Source organism: Vulpes vulpes, chromosome 14 (assembly GCF_048418805.1).
Source record: "Vulpes vulpes isolate BD-2025 chromosome 14, VulVul3, whole genome shotgun sequence".
In the NCBI taxonomy this organism is placed as follows: domain Eukaryota; kingdom Metazoa; phylum Chordata; class Mammalia; order Carnivora; family Canidae; genus Vulpes; species Vulpes vulpes.
This window is the reverse complement of record NC_132793.1, coordinates 7,468,114-7,492,119: the sequence shown is the minus strand read 5'-3', so window position 1 is coordinate 7,492,119 and position 24,006 is coordinate 7,468,114. Positions and strand designations below refer to the sequence as shown.

General features: G+C 42.5%; 1 protein-coding gene across 2 annotated transcripts in view; it reads left to right on the top strand.

Annotated features, from left to right (window-relative positions):
• The window catches only part of DOK5 (docking protein 5), a 152,738-nt gene that overhangs the window by 94,041 nt on the left and 34,691 nt on the right, over positions 1-24,006 (top strand). For both annotated transcript variants that reach the window (XM_026014692.2, XM_072735544.1), the window contains exons 3-6: positions 5,981-6,095; positions 6,182-6,301; positions 9,136-9,325; positions 23,065-23,200. In XM_026014692.2, coding sequence (XP_025870477.1) covers positions 5,981-6,095; positions 6,182-6,301; positions 9,136-9,325; positions 23,065-23,200 — 561 coding nt within the window. The remainder of the gene's footprint in view (positions 1-5,980; positions 6,096-6,181; positions 6,302-9,135; positions 9,326-23,064; positions 23,201-24,006) is intronic.

Below are 24,006 nucleotides of genomic sequence, written 5' to 3'. Positions count from 1 at the left end.
CTCCCCACAGGTTCTCCCTGTGGGGAACCTGATGCAGGATTTGATCCCAGGACCCTGGGATGACGACCTGAGCCAAAGGTAGATGCTCAACCAGTGAACCACCTAGGTGTCCCTAATATTTTATATTTAAAATTGTAGTTTAGCTTCAGTTGAAATAAAGTATACTTTTTGGATTTAGCTTATGATGTTCTAATAATTAGCGTGGCTCTCAAAGTAATATATAAATCCCAATAATGAATTAAGCCCGTGCTTTGTTAAGATATACAGGCTGTCAGCTCAGGTAACTGAGTACTGAGATCACATTCTGATCCCAAACACATAGTTCTCTTGTTCGTGCATTGTTTTCCTCTGCCTGGAGAATTTCAAAGAACTGGTCTTCAAGTTTTCTGATTCTTTCTTCTGCTTGATCAAATCTGTTCCGAACCTTGCTAGTGAATTTTCAATTCAGTTATTGTATTCTTCTGCTCAAGGCTGTTTGGTTCTTTCCCTGTACAAAACCAGTCCATAAATTCTGAGAGAGGTGAATGTTTTGTCAAATCTGTGGATCCCAACACAAACTTACAAGGGACATGAAGGAACAGGAAACAGCTCAATCAAAGTAACAAAATAAATCTTTAGAAAGTGACCCTAAAGAAATGGAAGTCTATGAATTACTTGAGAAAGAATTTGAGATAACCATCATAAAGATGCTCAAGGAGCTCCGGAAAACAAGTCTTGGCCAGATTGAAATAAAAAAAAAAAATGAAAGAGCTTAGAGATATTGACTTCCTTAGGTCTACTGGCATTGCATGAGCTGCAGAGCCTTATGAGGAAGGTGGACAGGGAGATGCCTGGGGGAGAGAGGGGACTGCAGAGGAGGCTTATCCTTGAGGGCAGATGTCAAGGACAAGAGGTCAAATGTTAAAACCTATTAGCAAACTTGTAAACCTATTAGCCAAACAAGTAGATTCCTACCTCAGAGACTGCATTTTCTGTTACCTGTGCCTGGAATGGCTGGGTCCAGTTATTCATGATTCACCTTTTCAGATCTTATGAGCCTCTGCTCAAATGCTCCCTTCTCTGAAAGGACCTCCTTGCCCCCTTATGTAAAATAGCAGAATTCTCCTGAGCTCACACTAAATCTTTTTTCACAGCTTTGTTTGTCCTCATAGCACTTCCTTATCCCTCCCTGGTAAAATGGTTCTCTGTTTGTTTCCTCCTTTTAAATATGAATAAGAAATGAGTTAAAAAATTCATGAATGAATAGATTCAAGGAAGATTCTTTTTTTTTAAAAAAAAGATTTTATTTATTTATTTGAGAGAGAGAGAGAAAGCACAGAGGGAGAAGCAAACTCCCTGATGAGCAGGAAGCCCAATGTGTGGGACTCGATCCCAGGACCCTGGGATCATGACCTGAGCTGAAGGCAGACACTTAACCGACTGAGCCACCCAGGCACCCCCTCAAGGAAGATTCCTGAAGAGGGAATGTAACTCTCCTACAGTTGTGTTTAAGTCACTCCTCCCTTGATGCTGTTACACCTTGAAGAAGTTTTTGCACTTTACTTGTGAATCTCTACACAAAAATGGCAAAATTCGTGTAGAGCTTAGGGTGTGTCTTTTCTCTTACACTGTGAAAGAAAAGTAAAATCTCTGACTACAGAGGCTCAGAATGGAGTTTTCCTAAAAAGTTTTGAACTTGGTACAAAATAACTTCTGATCTGAGACATAAGAAAAAGACAAGAAGTTCAAACAGAAGGTGACCTGCAGATATTGCCTGCGCATGGTCCTGAATGCTCATCTTCTCTGAGGTCATATTGAGGCTCCAATACAGTCAGTGTTGGTGATGAGATACACTTACTAGCCCCCGTTTAAAATATCATCCATATTACACAAAAACCTGAGACCTTATCAAAATCTACATTTGCTTCAAAAGTGATTCTTCAGGGGCAAATGATGTCTTTGTAAAAGGAATATGAAAAAATATGTTCTGTTTTTGGTTTTCTCATTTACAAAATGGAGCGATGGTGGAAATAAATATGTCTTATACAGGTTTTTAAGTGATATAAATCTATTTGCAAATGTTCTCATAATTTTCACTTTAGCACGTATTTTGAGGAAGGCTCTATTATGGATTGGCATAGGTTGCAGTTCTTTTGAAAGACAGAGGGTGTGAATGTGGCTGGTGTGGGGAGATATGTGTGCAAGCACGTGCTCATTGAGATGTAGTTCTGAACTGGGGGGCAGAAACTGTTGTGTTAGAACCTGATAGTCCTTTGACACATAAAAACATAATCCTGCCTGCCCTGAACACTTACCTCCCCCGAGCCGAGGGTGCTGGGTTGCTTATTATCTAAACCAATTTCCAAAACGGGTAATTGTGCTCTGACTCATGCAATTCTCCCTACATTTTCTGACCCTTTCAGGTGACATTCCTTCCTCTATACCTTTAATGGATGTGCAGTGAAATGACATATTTCAAAGTTGGTGCTGTGCCTCAGGTTAGAGTAGACTACTCTTACATAATGGGGGTCAGAATAAAGCCTGGGGCACTTATGCCCTACCCTACTTCAGCACCCCCACCAGCACCTCCCTGCCCCCAGTGTACACACCAGTGAAAAAGAAGTCCTCGAATATGAGATGGAGATGACTTTCTGGGCTAAAGATTCTCTGAGCTGAAAGTATTTAGAGTCGGTCCTTGGTATTTCAGATGGGCGAAGAGCACTGGCTTTGGGGGCAGTTTGCCTCATTCAGAACTTGGTGCTGCCATTTTTTAGCTGTGACCTTGCACACATGACTTTGACCTTTCTCATCCACAGCTTCTTCAGCTGGAAAATAGCTGGCAATAATATCTATCTCGCAGGGTGTTTATGAAGATCAAGTGTGACATATTATGTAAAAGTAGTCCAAGCACAGTGTGTGGTATACGGTGCAGACTCAATAAATGTTGATTCTCAGATGATTGTCTGTCATTGATTCAGACCATCAGTAAGTCATTGATAGGAGACTCACGTCTAGCTGGGTGCTGGAGAGATCGATGGATTAATTACAATAACAGATAATAGAACGAAGCTTCATACCGCATACCTGGGAACAGAGAGAAGGTGATAATGAGTAATTCACACTGAAGTCAGGGCAAGTTTCCCAGAGGAAGTTGGCCTTGCAGGAAAAGTAAAATTTTTCTGGAGAAAGAGACATTCACCTTGAAGAAGCACCGTGCAAGTAAATTTGTGGGTGTGTTTGGTCTTTTGTTCGTCAATCCACATATATACAGTGGGTTCCCCCAAGGTGACGGGTTCTGTTTTAGATTCAGGGGACACAGTGGTGAGCAAAAACGTAGGGAACTTCCATTCTTGAGGCAAGACAGGCTCTAAACTGTAGGCCATAATACCCATTACAGGGCCGTGAGGGCAAAGATGTCACTGGAAGACAGAGCCTGGAGACTCTGATTAGATGGAGGGATGAGGGTGTCGAGTAGGGCTCTGCAGGTAACTGAGATTTAAACTAAGACCCGTAGGTGGGTGCAAGTGAAATAAGGAAAGCATGCCAGGAGAATCATGGTGCCTTCTGAGGCTTGAACAAAAGCCATTGTGGCTGGAACTTGAGACACATGGGGAAGGTATCAGAGAGGAGGCTGGCAAGGTAGCTACAGGGAAGACCACAGAGGGCCTCGATGGTCACTCTAAGGGCTTGGCTGCTTATCCCAAGTGCAAAGAGAAGTCACTGAAGTGTTCTGTTTTATGCACAGAAATGCTGGTATCAGACTTGTGTGTGGAAAGATCGTCTGGATGCTGCGTTTACAGTGAATTAAGGAGGTTATGATGGAAGTAGAAAGACTAATAAGTAGTTGTGGCTAGTAGTGCTTGTATTTGGGGTATTAGCACAAAAATACATACATAAAAAATAAACAGTTGTGGGGTGCCTGAGTGGCTCAGCCAGTTAAGCATTTGACTCTTGATTTCCGCTCAGGTCACCATCTCAGGGTCGTGAGATCGAGCCCTGTGTCGGGCTCCGCACTTAGCACAGAGTCTGCTTGAGATTCTTTCTCTCCTTTTGCCCCTTCCCCTGCTTGTACTCTTCCTCTCTCTAAAATAAATACATAAATGAAATCTTCAAAAAATAAACTGTTGTATCTGGTAAACTCGGGGGGATTTGGAGTAGCTGGAGAATAATGTTGGTGGTGTCGAGCTACTAAAGCTTCCTGCTAAGGTAGGTAGTGCTTTACTTAGCCAGCTTTTGGGGGGAACACTGATGTCTTAGTGTATTTGGGCTGCCATAAAAAAATACCATACACTGGGTAGCTTATAAACCACAGAAATAGAATTCTCATAGTTCTAGAATCTAGGTGGGAAATTCATGGTCAAGGCATTGGCAGATTCAGCGTCTGAGACCTTGCTTTCTGGTTCATTCATAGAAGGCATCTTCTCACATGGCAGAAGGCAGGAGGAACTCTCTAGGGTCTTCTTTATAAGGACACTAATCCTGTTCAGTAGGGCTTCACACTCAAGACCTATCACCCACCAAAGGTCCCACCTCTTTTTTTTTTTTTAAGATTTTATTTATTTATTTATTTATTTGAGAGAGAGAGACAGAGAAAGAGAGAGAGAATGAGTGCACAAGAGAGAGCACAAGCCAGTGGGGAGGCAGAGGCAGAGAGAGAAGCAGACTCCTGGCTGAGCTTGATGCGGGGCTGGATTCCAGGACCCTGGGATTCTGACCTGGGGCAAACATAGATGCTTAACCAACTGAGCCACCAGGTGCCCCTCAAAGGTCCCACCTCTTAATACTGTCACCTTGAGGGGTAGGATTTCAACATGTAAATTTGGGGAGCCACAAACATTTGGTCAGTAGCAACTGTTAAGATATTTTATGCCAAGAAATTTGCCTTTATATTATAAAAAGAGCCAGTGGAAGTTAAGAAGTAGGGGAATAAAATAATGAGGTTAGGGTATACGTGGAGGATATTGACTTCTCTCCTCCCCTGCTTCCTGAGCCAGGCATTCCTTGAATCTAGAATAAGATGAGCTCGGTAACTGAAGGCAAAGACAGATGGGAGATACATTCTTTTATAAAAACCCCAAAGAGCGATGGGAAGGGGAGGTTAAAGTTGTTAATGTGTGTTATTTATCTTGTAAATACCCTGAAGCCATGGATGCCTTCTATGGAGCAGCCAGTGATCACAACCCTGGAATGCAGCAGGGGATCTGGACATAACTGAGGGCCATTTTGGAAACACAATAAACCAGTACCCTTAGCGGGAGGGGGGTGGTTTATAAATGTGTTAACATTTTGAGAGACCAAGAGACTGTGGGAGAGAGGAAGGAGAGAGAAGAGGTCTAATGGGCGAGGCTTTCCCTAACGATAAGAAAAAGTGATGCCATGGAGGGTGCCATGCAGACTCTAAAACAGAGGCCCTGCCAACCATTGAGAAACCAAGAGTAAGACAGAATGGGAAAACCCACTGTCTGTTTTGGAATATGTGACTTGAACCCCAAGTGGAGGGGCATTTTGGGGACTTCTGACACTCCATTCTTGAGTATCAGAGAGTGAGATGACTCACTGGGCCTCCATTCCCTTCCTTTATGAAACCGGGCCTCCATTCCCTTCCTTCCTCGGGGTGGATGGGTGGAGGATACCTTCACTGGGAGTCCCCCCAGGGGTTGGAGTATTTGAAAGTCTCCACTGGGACAAGGATACCGATCCGAGAATTATTCATTAGGTAGACTCTGGGGAGAGAAAAACCCTAAAATGGGCTTTCTATCTCTATGAAGTTTTCAGCTCGTGCCACTTACTATGTTTCAGAAAAATTGAAAAAGGGAGGTAATTCGCTCCCCTCCCTTGCTTGTGTCTTAAGGATAACACCGAAAGAATCCACAGCTTTCAAAAATACCCTTTTTTGCCAAGTGGTGTTCACCTGCGGGGTGCCTTCCACCGGAGTGGGGGTGGTGACTGGGCGCGCTCACTCGGGGAGTGTGATCCCACTGGCAGTGGTTTGCTTTTGCAGGTTACAGAGCTCAACAATGTGAAGAACGTAGCTCGGTTGCCAAAGAGCACCAAGAAACACGCCATCGGGATTTATTTCAATGATGATACCTCCAAGACCTTTGCTTGTGAATCAGGTTCGTCGGAGGCAGGGAGGGCTTTTGCTTTTTGTGTTCAAAGCAGGTGCTGGGCATGTGCGTTAATCTTTCGGACGTTCCCACAGATCTTGAGGCGGATGAATGGTGCAAAGTGCTCCAGATGGAGTGTGTGGGCACGCGGATCAATGACATCAGCCTCGGAGAGCCTGACTTACTGGCTACTGGGGTTGAGAGAGAACAGAGTGGTATGTAAAGAAAATTCTCTCCTTCGCTCTCTTTAACACTGTTTATGTCCCACCATAAGACGTCTTCCCTATGTGGAATTTTTGAAATTACAAAAAAAAAAAAAAAAATGGTGTAAACAGAGAAGTTAAAAGAACCTTTATTTGACCTAAATCCTGTGTCACTATTTCAGTGTATTTCTTAATGTGTTTTCGAGGCACAAATATGAAGGTATCTATATTAATAATATCATCTAGAAACCTGGGGGAACCTGCTATGTGCCGGTTTCTGCGGCAGATGCATTAAGTCCTTTAATGCATTAAAGGCAATTAATTAAGTCATTTGCCTGGCAGCCCCATGACACTTTCCTGCGTTTTACAGATGAGGAGACTGAAGCTCAGAAAAGCTATAGCCCTTGCTCCAATTCCTACAGCTAGTGTTTGATCCCAGACTATATTCCTGGACCTATCCTCATAATATCCTGATTTGACCACATAATGGGTATGGGGGGTTTGTTTGTTTGTTTTTTTTGTCTTGCATTTTTCGCTGAAAGTATTGCACTAAAAGCTTTCCGATGTTTTTAGTAGAATCCACACTTCATGAATGTATTCTCAGGTTTAAACCCACCTAATTCTGTCCATTTTTTTTTTTTTTAACTGAAACACGTGAGCCAACTCCTTGAGCTCAACACTCAACCTGGGCATAAAACAGTTTAGGTAATAATGACCAAAACCCCCATGAACATTTCAGCAAAACTCAGTGTTGGTTTACAGTTTGAGCCTGGGAGTGAGGGATTATTTCTTTGTTTCCAAATAACGAAGCCTTGTGACAGGGCGGATTGGATCCCAGAGTCCTGCTCTGTTGTAACCTATTGACTTCACCCGTGAGGATGGAACACAACCGAAAAGGCCATGGGTCCCCTGGCTTGATTACAAACATGGCACATGTGGAGTTGTACTGACCCTCGCCATGGGTGCACACTCCAGTTAGTAAAAAATGCCCTTGCTTTCACTTGGAACTCTGTCTTCATGACACATTTACAGTCTGGGACTATTTTGGATGCACCATATCTGCCATAATCCATCTCCATGGAGGTGTTATTGACTGAGACTTACAAGTGCTTGGCTAATTTAGAAAAGTCTCTTTGTAGACTGGGAAGCTGAGGTGCGGAGAAGCCAAGCCATTTTCCAGGGTCATAACACCCAAGCCCTGGGCTCTCCCTCGTATGGTTCACTAAATCAGCATGCTCCGGGCGGAGAAGATGCCCCTGTAGTGCCTCATGGATGGATGCATATGAAGCCAAACAAGGAGGAAAATATGTTAGGTTTTGCTTTTCTTTAAATCTAGAGTGTTCAGACCAGCACCTATTTTTCACAAATGTATATTTGTGAAGCTGTATCCTGATGGTGCTGCAAATGGAATCCAAGAATGGGCTGTGCCTAGGCGTTCCCTCTACTGTACCATCTGTGCCTCGATTTCCTCTTCTGTCAAATAGGAATAAGAATATCCCTGGTCCATAACTAGTAGGGATCATTACAAAACTCAACTATGTCTTTGAAGTCATTTTACAATATTAACTTGCATGACTTCAAGTAATTGCAACAAAACCAATTGCTCTTACCACTGTTACTGTTGTGATTCTTGAGTGAAGTAGAGTTGTAGAAGAATTTCTACGTGAAAAAATTGGTCATTATCGATTTCTCTGTTACTTCTCACTTAATGATGACTGTCTATCTGACTTGTTCCAGAATTCCCCCGAGAGAACTGTTACTCCGTTAGAATATACTTTTAAAATAATAGTTGCTAGAAGGCAGCAAATAATGAGTTATTGGGAGTTTGAAATAACTTTAGAAAATTGGAAAAAATAGATCCATGAAATCATCCAATCATGACACTCCTACTTACTAAACTCAGCTAAAATCTACAAGAATTCTAATGACTTCCTTATTATAAAACAATTAACTTAGAATACCACTAATATGATTGGTGCCACACTATTGGTCAGATGTAGGCAATCTACCATAATGGTGGATAGGTGAAAATGTATTTGCTGTAGTAATATTTTTCTTCATGTTTCGCTTAGAGCTTTTGACTCCTAATTTCCTAAATTAATGAATTTTCTAGAAATGTAACAGAAATATCATGACTGAATCTGTGGGGATGAACATTTGGTTGCAGTAATAAGCCAAGTTGTTTATTTAGAGTAATCTTGGTTAAATTTTAGCAGTCATCCAAATAAGCAAATGGATATTTGTAATTGGCTGAGGAGAGTTCTTGTTAAAACTAGTTCAAATACATTCACTGGATTTTTCCCAAACTGGTGGTCAGTTAAGTGCATGGTAATTGGTATGGAGTTTTATTTAAATGATTTGGGATATAGTTTTATTCATTTAGTTATGAAAATTATGAGTTGATCAATAAAACTCTAATATCATTAAATCGTGTGACAATTATTTTGCACCTGCATCTTTTGTGAACACAAAAATGTGGGTGTAATTAATATGTACTTGGCAGGAAAAAAATTGTTTTTAATGGTTTCACTGCTTTAGTCTTTTATTGGCATACAAATTTTTTTATTATGCAAATTTAAAAATTCTAAAAATGGTCTTTGCTCATGTAAATAGTGTTTAGTGTGTGTTGACAGCCAGACTGTGTCATTATTATGTTACTTGACATGGTCTTCGTTTAAAAAATCATTTTCTGAGACTGTGAATTTATGAGAAAGGTTTATCTTCCAGAATATTCAACCTAAACCTAGAATATGGGCTAGAATTATTTTGAAATGCCTCTTTATTCCTACAATGTCTTTGATGTTTTATTCCCGGGATTTTAGACTAACCTTTTGTTTTTCTCCCAGAGAGATTCAATGTGTATTTGATGCCATCCCCTAACTTAGATGTACATGGCGAATGTGCCTTGCAGATTACATATGAGCACATCTGTCTTTGGGACGTCCAGAATCCCAGAGTCAAACTCATCTCTTGGCCGCTAAGTGCCCTGCGGCGGTACGGGCGAGATGCTGCTTGGTTCACTTTTGAGGCAGGGAGGTGAGTTGTATGACTGTTCCTCTACTTTTTTTTTCTTTCCCCAGGTTTGTTTATGAGATCCACCCTGAAGCGCGCTTCTGCAACTATTGTAGAGCTACGCCCCTACAGTGCTAGGTGTATTATAAAGTAGTCATATATTCAATATGGCTTTATTTCCTGTGGAGGATTCTGATGTTTCATGGATGTGATATGAATTTTCATTGCACAGTTTGATTCCATTCCACAAACTGCAGTTGAATTAGGTAAAAATGCTGAAAATGTACCATTTACTGGGTCATGCCGAACACAAGCCAACCTCTTGGGTTTTGGAAAATATCCATATTGTTATTCTGCTTATGTTTCTTTGTTGGCTTACTGTGGTAAATTATCAGGATGAGGGGCCATTCGTTTCTGAAGGCACCATTGACTGAGTTCCATCCATGGTGTAATGAATAGTGCTAACTCCAGGAGGTTGATTCTAGAACTGGCTTATTGCAATCAATACACAATAAGCATTTCTAGGGCTTTCCTTTTTTCCTTTCAGAAGTCAATTTTGGAAAGAGAAGATGGTGCTAATAATATCTGGGTTGATCATTAGCTACAAAGAGATTCATCTAATCAGGAATTCACTTTTCTGCCCCTCAGAATTTGGGCTCTTTTTTTCTTTTTAAACATTGCAGATTAATTTTATATTTTAGAATTTTAAATTACTAAATTTTAAGAAATACAAATCCCTCTGTAAAATGGCCTGACATTTACATTAAAGTTGAAAGCAGTCAGCTTGTGACTTTGAAAAATTTTTTGTTCGTTTGTAAAACTGGATGGTTCTTCCCGACAGCAATACAATACTTGATATAAGGAGAGTAAAGACAGAAGTTCCAAACACCTAAGATCCTAATTTGTGTGAATATATGACGATAATGCTCTGCTCAACTTAATCTGCTCATTCTGTTATAAGCAAAGCCTAATTATTTAAGCTTTGCTTTTCAGAAATATGGTCAATTTGATTCTCCTACAACTATCCTAGAAGGTTTTTTTTTCCTAGAAGGTTTTTAAGATCTTCTTTCCCAAACAGCTCTTTCCCATTCTGTTATAAGTACCTGGAAATTGAAATGTTATAAATGAGTCTGTGAATCTTCCAGAGACGGCAAAGGTCCTCACATTAGGAAATAAAACTGTAATCTTCAGAGCAGTGTTCTTTTGTCAGAATTACTTGTTTATTATCCTTAGGGGAAAGTCTCTGTAGAAAGATCAGATTTTGTTTGGGAAAGTGGGTATATTTCCCTGTTTGGTTCTCAGGAATTATTTATGTATTAATCGTTACCAGTGAAACCTATGTATGAAAAATATTTCATGATAGAAATAGACTTTTCTATCGACTGTATACCTCATCTCATCTTCCACTTGTGTATCAAATCAATGCACAGTGGAATTCTGCATTGATCAGGATGTTTGGGGCCTATTTTGGATAGCTTTATTCAAACATTAAAATTTTTCAATTATTCCTTGGGTTTATAGGAATAGTAATAGGAAGAGTATGTCTTTTATCATAATTTTTGAAAGCTAAAACCTTAGTAAACTTTTTTAGTATCTCATGACTAATGTTAAACTTTTTTGACATTATCTTTCAGGTTTTAATGTTACTCATATCTTGCAAAAGTTTAATTTATTCTTATTAATCTAGTGGACTGCTAAGGATCCAGAAGATTATTTTAAAGACTGATATGTCTCCTAAGTGTGATAGGAAACCATAGAGATTTTTAAGCAGGTGCATGTGTGTGTGTGTGTGTGTGTGTGTGTGTGTTGGGGGGTGGTGATGCATAATCTTGTTTACATTTTGTGGACAATGGGATGGAGTTGGCAGATGTACATACATATGGGGAGATAAATGAAGTAACTCAGGTAAAAGAAATGGTGGATGAAAATTATGGATATATTGGAGACATACATTTCAGAAATATACCAATGGCCTTTGACCAAAAGCCCTAAAGTACTGACTTGGAAAATGAAAGCATTTTGTTCTATGACTTAGGTCTCTTTATGGTCTGACCTTTAGGGTATTTTGTCCAAGATCTCCAGCTGCTAGATGATTAGAATACCTGCAACCCATACCACACAGTGTTGTGTGTCAAATATTGCAGGGACTTGGAACACTTATACTTCGGAATCCTATTCTTCCTCAGTGATCATGCTTTGTGGGGCAAACTTGAGAGTGAGTCATCAGGAGGGAAAGTATTGGGAATGTGTCCTCAGGATCTTGTTCATTTCTCAGACAGCGTGATGTGGTGGACGAAGCACTGGCTCAGGAGTCAGAGTTTCTCATTTCTGTTCATTATTAGTGTTGACCTTGAACAAAGGGTTTAACCTTCCTCGTAAGTTTATCCAAGTAATAACTTCTTTGCAGAACTGTTGTGGATAACAGCCACGATGCAGGCAGATGACCTGGAAGGGTGCTGGGCTGCTCCTCAGTAGTGTCTTTGATATTTTATGATTACTTTTGGAGCAGGACTTGAGTTTGCAGGATACAGACAGTGTTAAACACAAGGTAACATTACTATTTTATATTTTGCCTGAAACTCAAATAAAGATGAATTCTTATAGTCACCATCAGGATGCTCAAGATAATAAGATCATTTGTGTTCCCCCAAGCATGAAGGTTTCATATCTGCCTTGGTTTATTACTGAAGATAATTTTTTCCTTGGCTATTTTTGGATGTGTTCAAAACAAACCAGTTTCATATTAACTAATATAATTTTCTCCTTGTTTCTTGTCGATAAATGGAGAGGAGTTGAGTCTCTCTAGGCAAATAGTTTTCACGTATCCAACATGCATCTGCAAAGATTTTGCAGTCTTGTCCTCCAGAATGCAAGGAGTCTCCCCAGAGACTTTGGACAGAGTTCTGCTCACCTTCAGCCTTTGTTCCAGTTGGGACTGAGGGTTATTTCTGCTCAGTGGCCCCACCAAGACTGACACATGTAATAACCTGGATGAGAATTGGAGGAAATGAAATGAGATTGCAGCTCTACCCCATACTGGATGTGGACCTTAAGTGAATGACCTAACTAACTGTCTGAGCTCCACTGGCCACCTGTAGAATGGGTACAGTATACTGTGCACCTCACGAGATTGCCATGGAGTTTAGATAAGGTGCATACCCAAATACGTGGCATAATGCCTGGCATGTAGTAGACAGTTGCATCAAGACAACTGACATAACAAGAAAGAAATTCATTGGCTCACCTAACCAAAAGTCCAGGAGGTAGGGATAGGGTCAGACTTGACTTGATTCAGAGTCTAAATCTCTCAGTCCTGTTTCTTCTAGAATGGCTTTGCCCTGGCTCCACGCAGTGGCTTCCAAGAGCTTGGAGATCTCCTCACACCATCAGCCAATAGAAGAGAAAGAAATTCCTACCATTTATTGAGCATTACACTCACTAGATGTCAAGTCCTATACTGAGGTCTTGATATGAAGTACACAGGGTACAGATACAATGGGATGGTTCTTGATATGAAGTACACAGGGTACAGATACAATGGGATGGTTCTTGATATGAAGTACACAGGGTACAGATACAATGGGATGGTTCTTGATATGAAGTACACAGGGTACAGATACAATGGGATGGTTCTTGATATGAATTACACAGGGTACAGATACAATGGGATGGTTCTTGATATGAAGTACACAGGGTACAGATACAATGGGATGGCAGGAAAGGGGGTACTGATGCCATCAGAAGAGAGGTAGATGTAAGGTTTAAAACGAAAGAAAATCTAACAAAATGTGTCCAATACAGCGCTTAATGATTGCTCAAAGCAAATAGGGCAAAGCAGCTGTTGGACTGTAATTAGCAATATCACCCATAATGGTGCTGAGATGCAGAACAGTGGTTCTCAACCAGGGATGTGGTTGTCCCAGGGGACATTTGACAAGGTCTTGAGACATTTTTGATTGTCACAATTGGACAAGGGTGCCATTGGCATCTAGTGGATAGAGGGGCCAGAGATGCTGCTAAACATACACTGTGCAGAACAATACCCCACGACAAATATGTTTCGGGTCCAATTATCCAGTTGAAAAACTCTGTTCAATGGCAGGCATACCAGCCATTGAAAATAATCACTGGTATTTATAGAGCCATTATTACATGAAGGTCACTATGCTAAGCATTTTACACACGCTGTCTCATTTAAGCCATTCACCGATCATATAAAGTAGGGAATATTATCATTCTCATCTTAAAACGAAACTTAGAGACCTGGATGACTGGTCCAGAGGCATTAGACTAATAAATGGTGGATTCAGGAGCCACACTCAGGTCTTCTTACTTCCAGACCCTGTAGATATCTAGGGCAACTAAATGTCATATTCCACTAGGTGAGTCTAGCTCTTCATTAACATCTATGGAGCTAGGGAAGAGAAGGCGTTCTTACATCACCAGAGTTCCCTAAAACCATTCATATGTGTGCTAATGTATGAATTTTCCCAGTTACTGGAACCTCCTATTTGTTCTTTTACTTTGGAGAACAGGCACATGGAGCCAGGATGCTTCGTCCCTCCTGGACAGCAGTATCGTGATCATAGGTCATTAGTGTCTTCTAGGCCTTGTTTCTCCCCCTCTCCACCCAACATAAGCAAATCAGATCATATGTGCTGGTTTTTTCCTTGAATAAATCCAGAGTTGGAATAGAAGCTTTCTAATGAAGTGCAATTACACGATTAATTGCCACCCCTTGCTCCTGGAGACAACAGGTTATTTGGTGGGCCATTGCCTCTTCTGTTTGAAGTTTTTCTGGTCTTTTGTTTGTTTCTTTCCCCCATTCGAAGTCCTGAAACTTCAGTAAAATACATCAGGCTGGAAGGGGCTCTGATTTTTTTTTATGGGAAGATCCAACCGACATGAGGTTCTGACTGTGTCAACATCTCCCTTGGAACCATTCTTGAAATGTTATTGTTTAAAGAAAGGTGGCAGGTGTCCAGTAAGTACCAGTGTTAATTTTATAGCTGGCTGCTGAGTTAGCATGCTCCAGTGGCAGGCACTGTCTTACCTCCTGACTGATTTAAATTAATACCCTGGGTTTAGCACCTGCAGGAGTGAAAGAAGCTCAGGTGACATTTGGCAGGATGTACTGAATAATTACCACACATGAGTGCTTCTCTTTACCAGCCAGAGAGAGCCTCTATTGTGCTTTTGACATCATTTTAAGAGAAACTTTTAGGTATGCCAAGTATATGTGAAAATCGACATTGCATGTACAAATTATTTTTCTTAAATGGAGTGCACAAATTCATGAAAAGGTTCTTTTTTTTTTTTTTTTTTTTGGATTCAAGACATCCTAGCAGCCTTGGAAAAGAAATTACTCATATCTGGTCTACATCACTCTGAAAACAAGTAATTGGTGAAATAATTTATCGGTGGAGAAGAAAATTGTTTCCCCCTGCAATTGATGAGTGCAGAGGACCACAATTCTAATATAAATCGTTGAATAGTCTCTGTTTCTCTTCTTGATTCTAAGCTGCTTTGTAATTCCTCATTCCTAAATATTTAGGGAACACACACCCGTTCTAATTAAAGGATCGAAAGCAAATTGTACTCCGTTCTTCCTGCCATGTTGAGTAGGCAAATTGGCGTAAAGACGTGCTGGATCCCACATGTGGGCTTGCTGAGAAGTGTGATTCTTTTCTTTTGCAAGAAAATACAAACTACATTTGTGCCATTTATGTGGCCGTTTATTCCCCATTTGTACTCTCTCAAAAGTAATTGTAGTTATAAAGGTGATGCACGTGTATTATAAATACCCCATTAATAGAGGTGGGTGTGAAATAGAAGTGAGAGTCCATGGAGTAAGCTTTTTAGCAATCATCTTCAGGAGATCTGTGCTGGGTGTGGGGGTGTGAACACGACAAGGCAAGGCCGCATCATACGTAAGACTCTTGGCCGGGTCCCTTCCACCTCCTTGTTGTGATTGTAGCACGTGAAATCCCTAAAGGAAAGGATGACTTCCTCATGACCTTTGGGAAGAACATCTCATCCGTACATCCTGTCTTGTGGCCATCTTTTTTAAGGAAAACTTTTCTGTGTATTTTGAATTTTATTTATTTATTTTCTAGCTTTCTTGAGCTGTGTATTTTGAATTTTATTTATTTTTTTTTCTAGCTTTCTTGAGCGTTCATTGACATAGAACGTTGTTTACCTCTAGAGAGTGTGTGTACATTCCGAGGTGATCACCGCCACAGAGTTATTATTATTATTATTATTATTATTTTTTGCCACAGAGTTATTAGCACCCTCACCACCTCACGTAATTATTGCCTTCTGTGGGTGTGGCTGAGAACATTTAAGATCTACTCTCTTCACAGCTTTCAAGTGTACAATACCGTATTTCTCACTGTAGTCACAGTGCTGTACATTAGCTCCCCAGAATTTGCGTACCCTGTAACTGGAAGTTTATGCCCTGTGCTCAGCTCCTCTTACCCCCCACCCCACCCCCTTGGCAACCACCATGCTACTGTCTGCTTCTGTGAGTTTGGCTTTTTTATATTCCACACACAAGTGAGAGCATACAGTGTTTGTCTTTCTCTGACTTATTGCACTTACATAATGCCCTGGAGGTCCATCCATGTTCTTACAAATAGCAGGATTTTCTTCTTTTTTATAGTTAATATTACATTGTATATATACATATACAGATGCCACGGTTTCTTTATGCATTTCACCCATTGGGAGACACTTGGCTGTTTCCTTGTCTTGGCTCTTGTAAATAATGCTGCGGAGAACACGGGATGCACATATCTCTGTGACACAGTGATTTCATTTTCTTTGAATATATGCCCAGAAGTAGAATAACTAGATCATGTGGCAGTTCTATTTTTAGTTTTTTGAAGAACCATCTTACAGTTTTCCACAGGACTCTACTGATTTATATTCCCGCCAACAGTGCACAAGTGTTTCCTTTTCTCCACGTGTTGTCTGATACTCATTATCTCTACACTTTTTCATATTAGCCATTCTAACAGGTGTGAGGTGATATCGTGCTGTTTAGATTTCCCTGATGATTAGCGGTGCTGGACCTATTTTCATGTACCTGTTGGCCATGTGTATGGTGCGGCCCTCTTCCTGCAGCGATGATCCACCAGTGTATGTGACCACTTTATATGTGATGGAACCTCACATTCTAGAAGGGTCTAGTAAAAATGAGTCACTTCTTTCTTACATCAAATGTTGGTTGGGTGCACCCTTAGAGCCTGGTGTGGTTCCAAGGCCTGTGGATGTAGCAGTGAATAAAATATACGAGTGTTCCACCATTATGAAATTCACCCCGTAGAGGAAAGGGGGTATAGACAATAACAGACATTTTAAAAAGTAAAAAAGATGTTAGATTGTATAAGTCCACAGCAAAAAATAAAGTCACTCGATAGGAAGTGCCAATGGAGGGGGTGCCATTTTAAACAGGGTGAATGGGACTGGCTTTGCCAAGTCAGAGATGCCTGAGAAAAGATCTAGGAGGGATCACAGCCGCAGTGAGAACGTTCCAGCCAGAAGAAGGAGGTTGGGAAAAGATGCTGAGCTGAGGGGGGTTTCTGTGGAGTGTGCAAAGAATAGCCAAGTGGCTGGCGTGGTTGGAGCAGAATAAGGGGGGGGAGCAATGTATGTAAAGGTGGAGATGCAACAGGGTCAGGCTGTGTGGGGCTTGAAGAGCACTGTAAAGCATGTGGTTTTTAGTCTTAGCTAAGGAGCTACTGGGGGTGGTGGGGAGAGGTGGGTCACTGCAAGGTTTGAAGGAACAGTCCCCAAGACCTTCCATGTTTCTGAAACCAATTGCAAATTGAGGGGTCCCCACAACCACCCAAGGTTCAATAATTTGCTAGAATGATTCAGAGCTTACTGACATCTATGAAACTCATGGTTAAAGCCTAGAACAGAAGAGGATAGAGAGTAACTCCCATCAGCCACGGGGAGGGTGGAGCCCAGAGAAGTACCAGGCATAGAGCTTCTGTGTCCTCTCCGTGTGGCCTCTGAACAGCACACCGTCCTCAGATCACCATCTGACAGTCCACGTAGAGCATTGCCGACCAGGGAAGCCCCCCAGCCACCGCTGAGAGTTTTACCGGGGCTCCATTACATGCGTGTGCGGCTGATTCCTTGATCATGCACACGGCTGAACCCAGCCTCCAGGTCAGTTGGCAGCACATGACCCGAAGCCTCACCCCAAACCCCATCGTGACTGTTTGTCAACCCAAGAACCCCAGGCAAACACAGATTACCTCCCAGGTGACTGCCAGCGCAAAGGCTAGACAGGGGTGTTTTGGACAAGATTAAAGTCTTTACTACATAGAAAGGGGTAAGCAAAGAAGTGACATGGTCTGACTTATTATTATTATTATTACTTTTAACTAGACTCTTAAGCTAAAACCAGTTAGGAGGAGGGTCTTGTATGCTCACAGTGAGGACAAGAGTGGCCGCAAGGATGTTGGTAACAAGGAAGTGGGCTTACGTGTTGGGATACTGACGTCGTCGAAGCTAACAACGCCAGAGGGATGTACTGACTGGCTGGACGTGGGTCAGGAGAGAGGGAGAGAGGAGTCAGGATCCTCCACGGGCTGCTAAAACTGTGGAGGAAATGCCCCAGGGGGCATGTGTGGGGACGATCAGACTTGTTTGGGGCATGTTTCAGTAGAGAAAACATGCAGCAGGAGGAGCAAGGGCCATATGCCCCCTTCAATTGGGTCAGGGCATAACATTGCGGAAGCCAAAGGGGGGAAAAAGGATGTTTCTTTGACTTCACATGTCACGTGATTAAGAACACATATTATAGCGAACACATATAATTAATAATATATAATATAATTAATAAGAACACATATAATTAATAATATATAATATAATTAATAAGAACACATGTAATTAACGAACTACCACTGTCTCTACCACTAGCCATGGGGTATGACTTTGGATAGGTTTGTCTCGTTTTCATAGACTCTCAAGTCCATACACGTGGCGTGAGAATTTGAATGTAAAATGTGATAATGTGCACACTTAAGGGAACCGGTAGGAAGCCTGGGGACACCGATGGTAAAGCCACAGGAGAAAGGACGGCATGTGGCAATGCATCCTCTGGATTGGGACCCTATCTACCTTCACCTCGCTCGCTCGGCCGATGGGCTTTATTGAGGTTGTTACTAACACTCGGGAACAGGCACAGTCTACTTCACTGGAGCTGGAGAAATAAAACCCCCAGTCATCTGCATTGTAGTTTTTATTTAATGAAAGCTGCTTCTTTGCTTAAAAGGACAATCCTATTCCCGAATTCGTATTTCCATTCTCAAAGAGGAGGTTTGTATTAGTCTGTTTTCATAGCAGGTGAGCCTCACACATAGACTCTCGTCCCCAGCCACACACTTCCCACCCCCAGGCATCTTTTGCCCGCTTCCCCGATGTCACAGGATGTGGTCACCCACGTTTCCTTCCAGGCCCCAAAATGCGGTAGCGCCTCCCTCCTGAAGTTTTCCCTGAGGATCACGTCCTCATTGGCTTTGACATTTTAAAGGGTTAAAATAACAACCACAAACCCCAATTTGGGGCTTACCTTGTTGCAAGATCCTTTGCTAAAGATAAAACACCATTTCCCACCACCCTAAGAGGTTTGGGGGATCTTATTGCTCACATTTGGGATATGAGGCCGTGGAAACTTCGAGACGTCGGGATACTTGACGGTGATTCCAGCATATGAGGGATCTGGATGAGACTTCTATCTTCCCCACCTCTTTCCCACATCACCTAGGGTAGGGCTCCGGGATGCACACCCCCATGTCCTCAGCTGTGGGATGATTTTAGTGACGGAGGCATAACAGTAAGTGAATGTGATTCTCACAGTGATATGGTCTTTTTCTTCTCAATTATCTTTTCGATCCTTTAGGTTAAAAGTATAGAAAAAACATTTCGATGGGGTGCTGCTACGTCTAAAACACATCTTGCAACACCTTCTAATTTACCTGTGTTACTAACAAGTGAGCAAATGTGCCGTTCAGGTCTTTGACCAGAGGATCTAGACCGAGTTCAATGACGTATTTTGTTTTCATTGCATTTATTTTCGCATCTGCCTTCAATTTATGGCGGAGCCTACCGCCTTATGATTTTTGATTTGGTAGCTCGTTGACAATACATCTGTTTAAGGGAGAAGAAACCTGAGTTGATTTTGAAAGTTATTAAATAGGCGGCACAGAGATTTGACAAACAAGCGCAAGTTGTCCAAGGAGGACAGACACTCCCCAGAGCAGCCCCGCGCCCAGCAGCCTGAGTGGCAACAGTGACGCATCCTGCAGTGTCCTGCGCTGATTTCTATTTCTCACCCCACTGGTCTCAGGAAAGGACGAGAGAGTCATGACATTAGCAGGCAGCTTAGATTGCCCGGTCTCCAGCCAACACACACACACGCACACACACACACACGCACACACACACACACACACACACACACACACACGCACGGCTCCTGCAGAGCCAACTGCCTCCTTGTCTCAAGCTGAGATCACCAGGCAGTGGCGCCAGTGATTGGAACAGGCAAGCCCCTGCAGACCACAGGTGTGGAGTGAGCTCTCCCTCAACCTGAAAACCATCGGTGGTGCAGCCACAGCTCCCCTGAACCCACAAGCTGCCTTGCACGTACAGCCGTTCTGCTAACGCAGAAGTTAGGTGCTCCCTCAACCCCTTTGTTTTTGGTCTATTTTAATGGTTCTCAGCTGGGGACATTTTGCCACCTTGGGGACATTTACCAATGTCTGGGGACATTTTTAGTTGTCACAATGAGGGGATTCTATTGGCAGCCAATGGGTGGACACCAGAGACGCTGCTAAACATCCTACAACACAGAGGGCAGTTCCCACAACCAAGGGTGATCTGGCCATACGATATCGCTCATGTCAGGTGCGCCCCTGGAGAGAGGCCCTGTTGTATAAGCTCCTAACAGACCCTTCCCCAGATTTTTCTTAAAGATGGAGCCCCCAGATATCATGCGGTTAAGCCTCTTGTTTACTTCGTGTGGTCTTTCTGTGCATTTTCTTACCATGGTGTCTGGCACGCTGTAGCCCCGAGTGGGAGAGGGGTCGTACTCTGTTCACCTCACTTCCACAGACAAAAGAATGTCAACATTCTGCAATGTTTTGCTCCCAGTTTTGTGCCTCTTCTGCAAGGTGCTTCCGATTGGTGTCTCCCCGGTTTTTGGCTTCCTGATATTCTTTGTTACGACGTAACATCGACACCCACCCCTTTGCCCAACTATACTTTGCTTTATCTGCTGCTCCTCTGACCAGTGTGGCTCATCGTAGCACGATGTTAGTCTTGAACCTGTTCACGTCCATAGATCTTGTTTAGCCAAGCGAACTGTAAACTCCCCAAAGAAAAAGCCCATGTCTTTGCCTTTAGATATGTTGCTGCAGCTCTTATGATTTGCCTTATGTTTGTCTAAGTCCGCTATTCTTTCAAGTATGTAATGGTAACTGTGAAATGTAACATTGATTTAAGAGTACCACAGATACACATGTGGAGTATGAGGTACATCCTGCTTGTAACTGTGTCCAACAATTCTAACCACGAGGGGACACACACACACACACACGCACACGCATGTGTACAACATACATCTTGAAAGTGGGGAAATGTGGAACCATCTGGCTTTCTAATCTTAAACTTCCTTATTAATACAACCACCAGGAGATCATTTATTTTGGGGTTCTTTCTTTTTTTTGTTTTTTTTAATTTTTTATTTATTTATGATAGTCACAGAGAGAGAGAGAGAGGCAGAGACACAGGCGGAGGGAGAAGCAGGCTCCATGCACCGGGTGCCTGATGTGGGATTCGATCCCGGGTCTCCAGGATCGCGCCCTGGGCCAAAGGCAGGTGCCAAACCGCTGCGCCACCCAGGGATCCCGGGTTCTTTCTTTTTTTAAAAAAAAAATTTATTTATTCATGCATGAGAGACACAGAGAGAGAGGCAGGGACACAGGCAGAGGGAGAAGCAGGCTTCCTGCGGGGAACATGATGCGGGACTCGATCCCAGGATCCCAGGATCAGGACCTGAGCTGAAGGCAGACGCTCAACCACTGAGCGACCCAGATGCCCCTATTTTGGTTTTCATAATTGCAATCCCGTTAGTATTTTTCCAATATAGTGTATTGATGTGAAATGTCATTGGCAAAGAGTGGAAACCATTTCCAAAGTTGGGCATCCTTGCCTGTGGTGGCTCCGCAGATTGAAGCCCTCATCTCGGGGCACTCATGCTCATCCCTGGGTCCTCAGGAGGGCTGCCCCTCCTGCCAGCCTGTCCCTGGGGCATTGGTCACTCGACTCCGTCTAACCTCAAAGCATTCTCTGTGCAGTTCTTCCGGGACTCTTCTTCCTGCCTTGTCTGCCAGAGCACTGCCCTCTCCACAGTGGCTCCGTGAAACCTCAATTTAAATAAAACTTCTTCAAGGAGGCCGGGGTCAAGTTCCTAGTTACCTCTCCCTAGCACCACCTGCTATTTCACAGTCCCTTCTACAGTTATTTATTGAGTGCCAAATACAGGTCAAGCCCTGTTGTAGGCACTAGTCAAAGAACTGTGAATAAATCAGGAACAAATCTCATCTACATGGAGTTTACCTTCCCGTGGAATAAAGAACATTAAGATTTCCTTTTTGTACTCACGTCTCCTATCTAACACTTCCAAGACATTTAGGTGATGGTTACTATCACTCCATTTATTTTACAAATGGAAATGCAGGCGTGGAGAAGCTCAGTTACGCGTATCGGCTCACAAGCTGACAAGGGGTGACCCCAGCCCAGCAATCGGAGCCCACCTTTGCCTCTTATTTCACTCTCCTTGATACACATACTTATGTGCAGGAAGGAGTGAATTTCCCAATGCTTTCTGAGCTCCCAATTGTCTTCTAGATTCTTGACTAATTGCATAATCCATGGTTTGGAGTGAAATGATAAGTGACAGGCTTATCATTTAGACAAAGTAATTCTGGGGAAGTTCGCAACTATTAAGTGTGTTTGTATGGCCACCATGTCCTTATGTGTGAATCCTTATCTTCACAAAGAACACAGGAGAGGCCCAACCTAAACTCAGTATTTTCCCTTCTCTGCCTTTCCATCTACTGTTTTCTGTTAGCAGCATAAGGCCATACGAAAGAGTGTTGGGGCCTTTGGGACCACTTGGGATGCTGAAAAAGAGTCCAAGTAAAAGTTAGTGGGGAAAGCGAAAAGGAAAAAAAAAAAAAAAAAAAAAGGAATCCAGGTTGATTTTGGAAATGAAAGAATCCCCAAAGCCTTTGTCTCTGAGGAAAGCACAGAACCTGGGGGTCACAGAATCCTTCTCGCACCTCTGTGCCGGATGGCATAGTTTCCAAGGATCTGATTCATGGACAGTAATGAGAACCCAGTTGCACGGGTGCCTCTTTGAAAGTGGGAAAGGCCAAATACTGGAATTATACTAAGAATCAAGAAACAGCTTTTTATTAACCTTTACTTCTTGACAAAAAAAAAAAAAAAAAAAAAAAATCAGCACCGTGTTAGTCCAGAATGAATGGTTTCCTGGCCATATTAACAAAAGTTCATTGGAAATTTTGATTCTAGCTCACTTTGTTTAGCAAATGTGGACAGGAATCCTGATCTTGTGTGAAATAAATGAGTGTGATTTCATGGAGTACCCTAGGCCCTCAGTGCACGGAAGTTCTTGGAGCTGGATTTTCAGAAGCTTTTTGTTTTTGTTTTCACAGGATGTGTGAAACTGGGGAAGGGCTGTTTATCTTTCAAACACGAGATGGAGAGGCCATCTACCAGAAGGTCCACTCTGCTGCCTTGGCGATAGCTGAGCAGCACGAGCGCTTGCTCCAGAGCGTGAAAAATTCAATGGTACGTTTGGAATTTCTTCCTTATGACCCAGTGTATATACCCTTGTAGAATGCAATCTTAGAATCTTTACGCTGAAAAATATAGGCAGCATTATTAGAGCAGATGGCTTACTCCGGTACTCAACAGTGTATCACTTGGATTAAATGCCATGTTTGCAAAACCTCAAGAGCCAGCTGGTAGCACAGTAACTGTACGTCCCTGTTTATCTATTTTGTGTCTCAGTTATTACTTGTGTGTATGTATCTTCATCAGTTTTGGCTCCTACAGCAAATACCATAGGACTAGGTAGCTTATAAATGATAGGATTTTATTTTTTTTAAAGATCTTATTTATTTATTTGACACAGAGAATGAGTGAGCACAAGCAGGGGGCGCAGCAGAGGGAGAGGGAGAAGCAGACTCCCTGCTGAGCAGGGAGCCCAGGAATCATGCATGACCTGAGCTGAAGGCAGACGCTCAACCGACTGAGCCACCCAGGCTCCCCTAGAATTTTATTTATTTCTCACTGATCACCCAAGATGAAGTTGCTGGCCCACTCAGTGTCTGGTGGCACTGAGTTCCTGGTTCATAGATGACTCTTTTCTGTGTCTCCCTGATGGAAAGGGCGAGGGATCCCTCTGGGGTCTCTTTTATGAAGGCACTAATCCCAGTTGTGACGGTTCTGCCCTTATGGCCTAATCTTCTCCCAAAGGCCCCACCTCCTAACACCATCACCTTGGGGGTGACGATTTCAACATACAAATCTGGGGAGGGGACATGATCATTAATCCACTGGAGTCAGTATGTTCATCAGGATCGATTTGGATG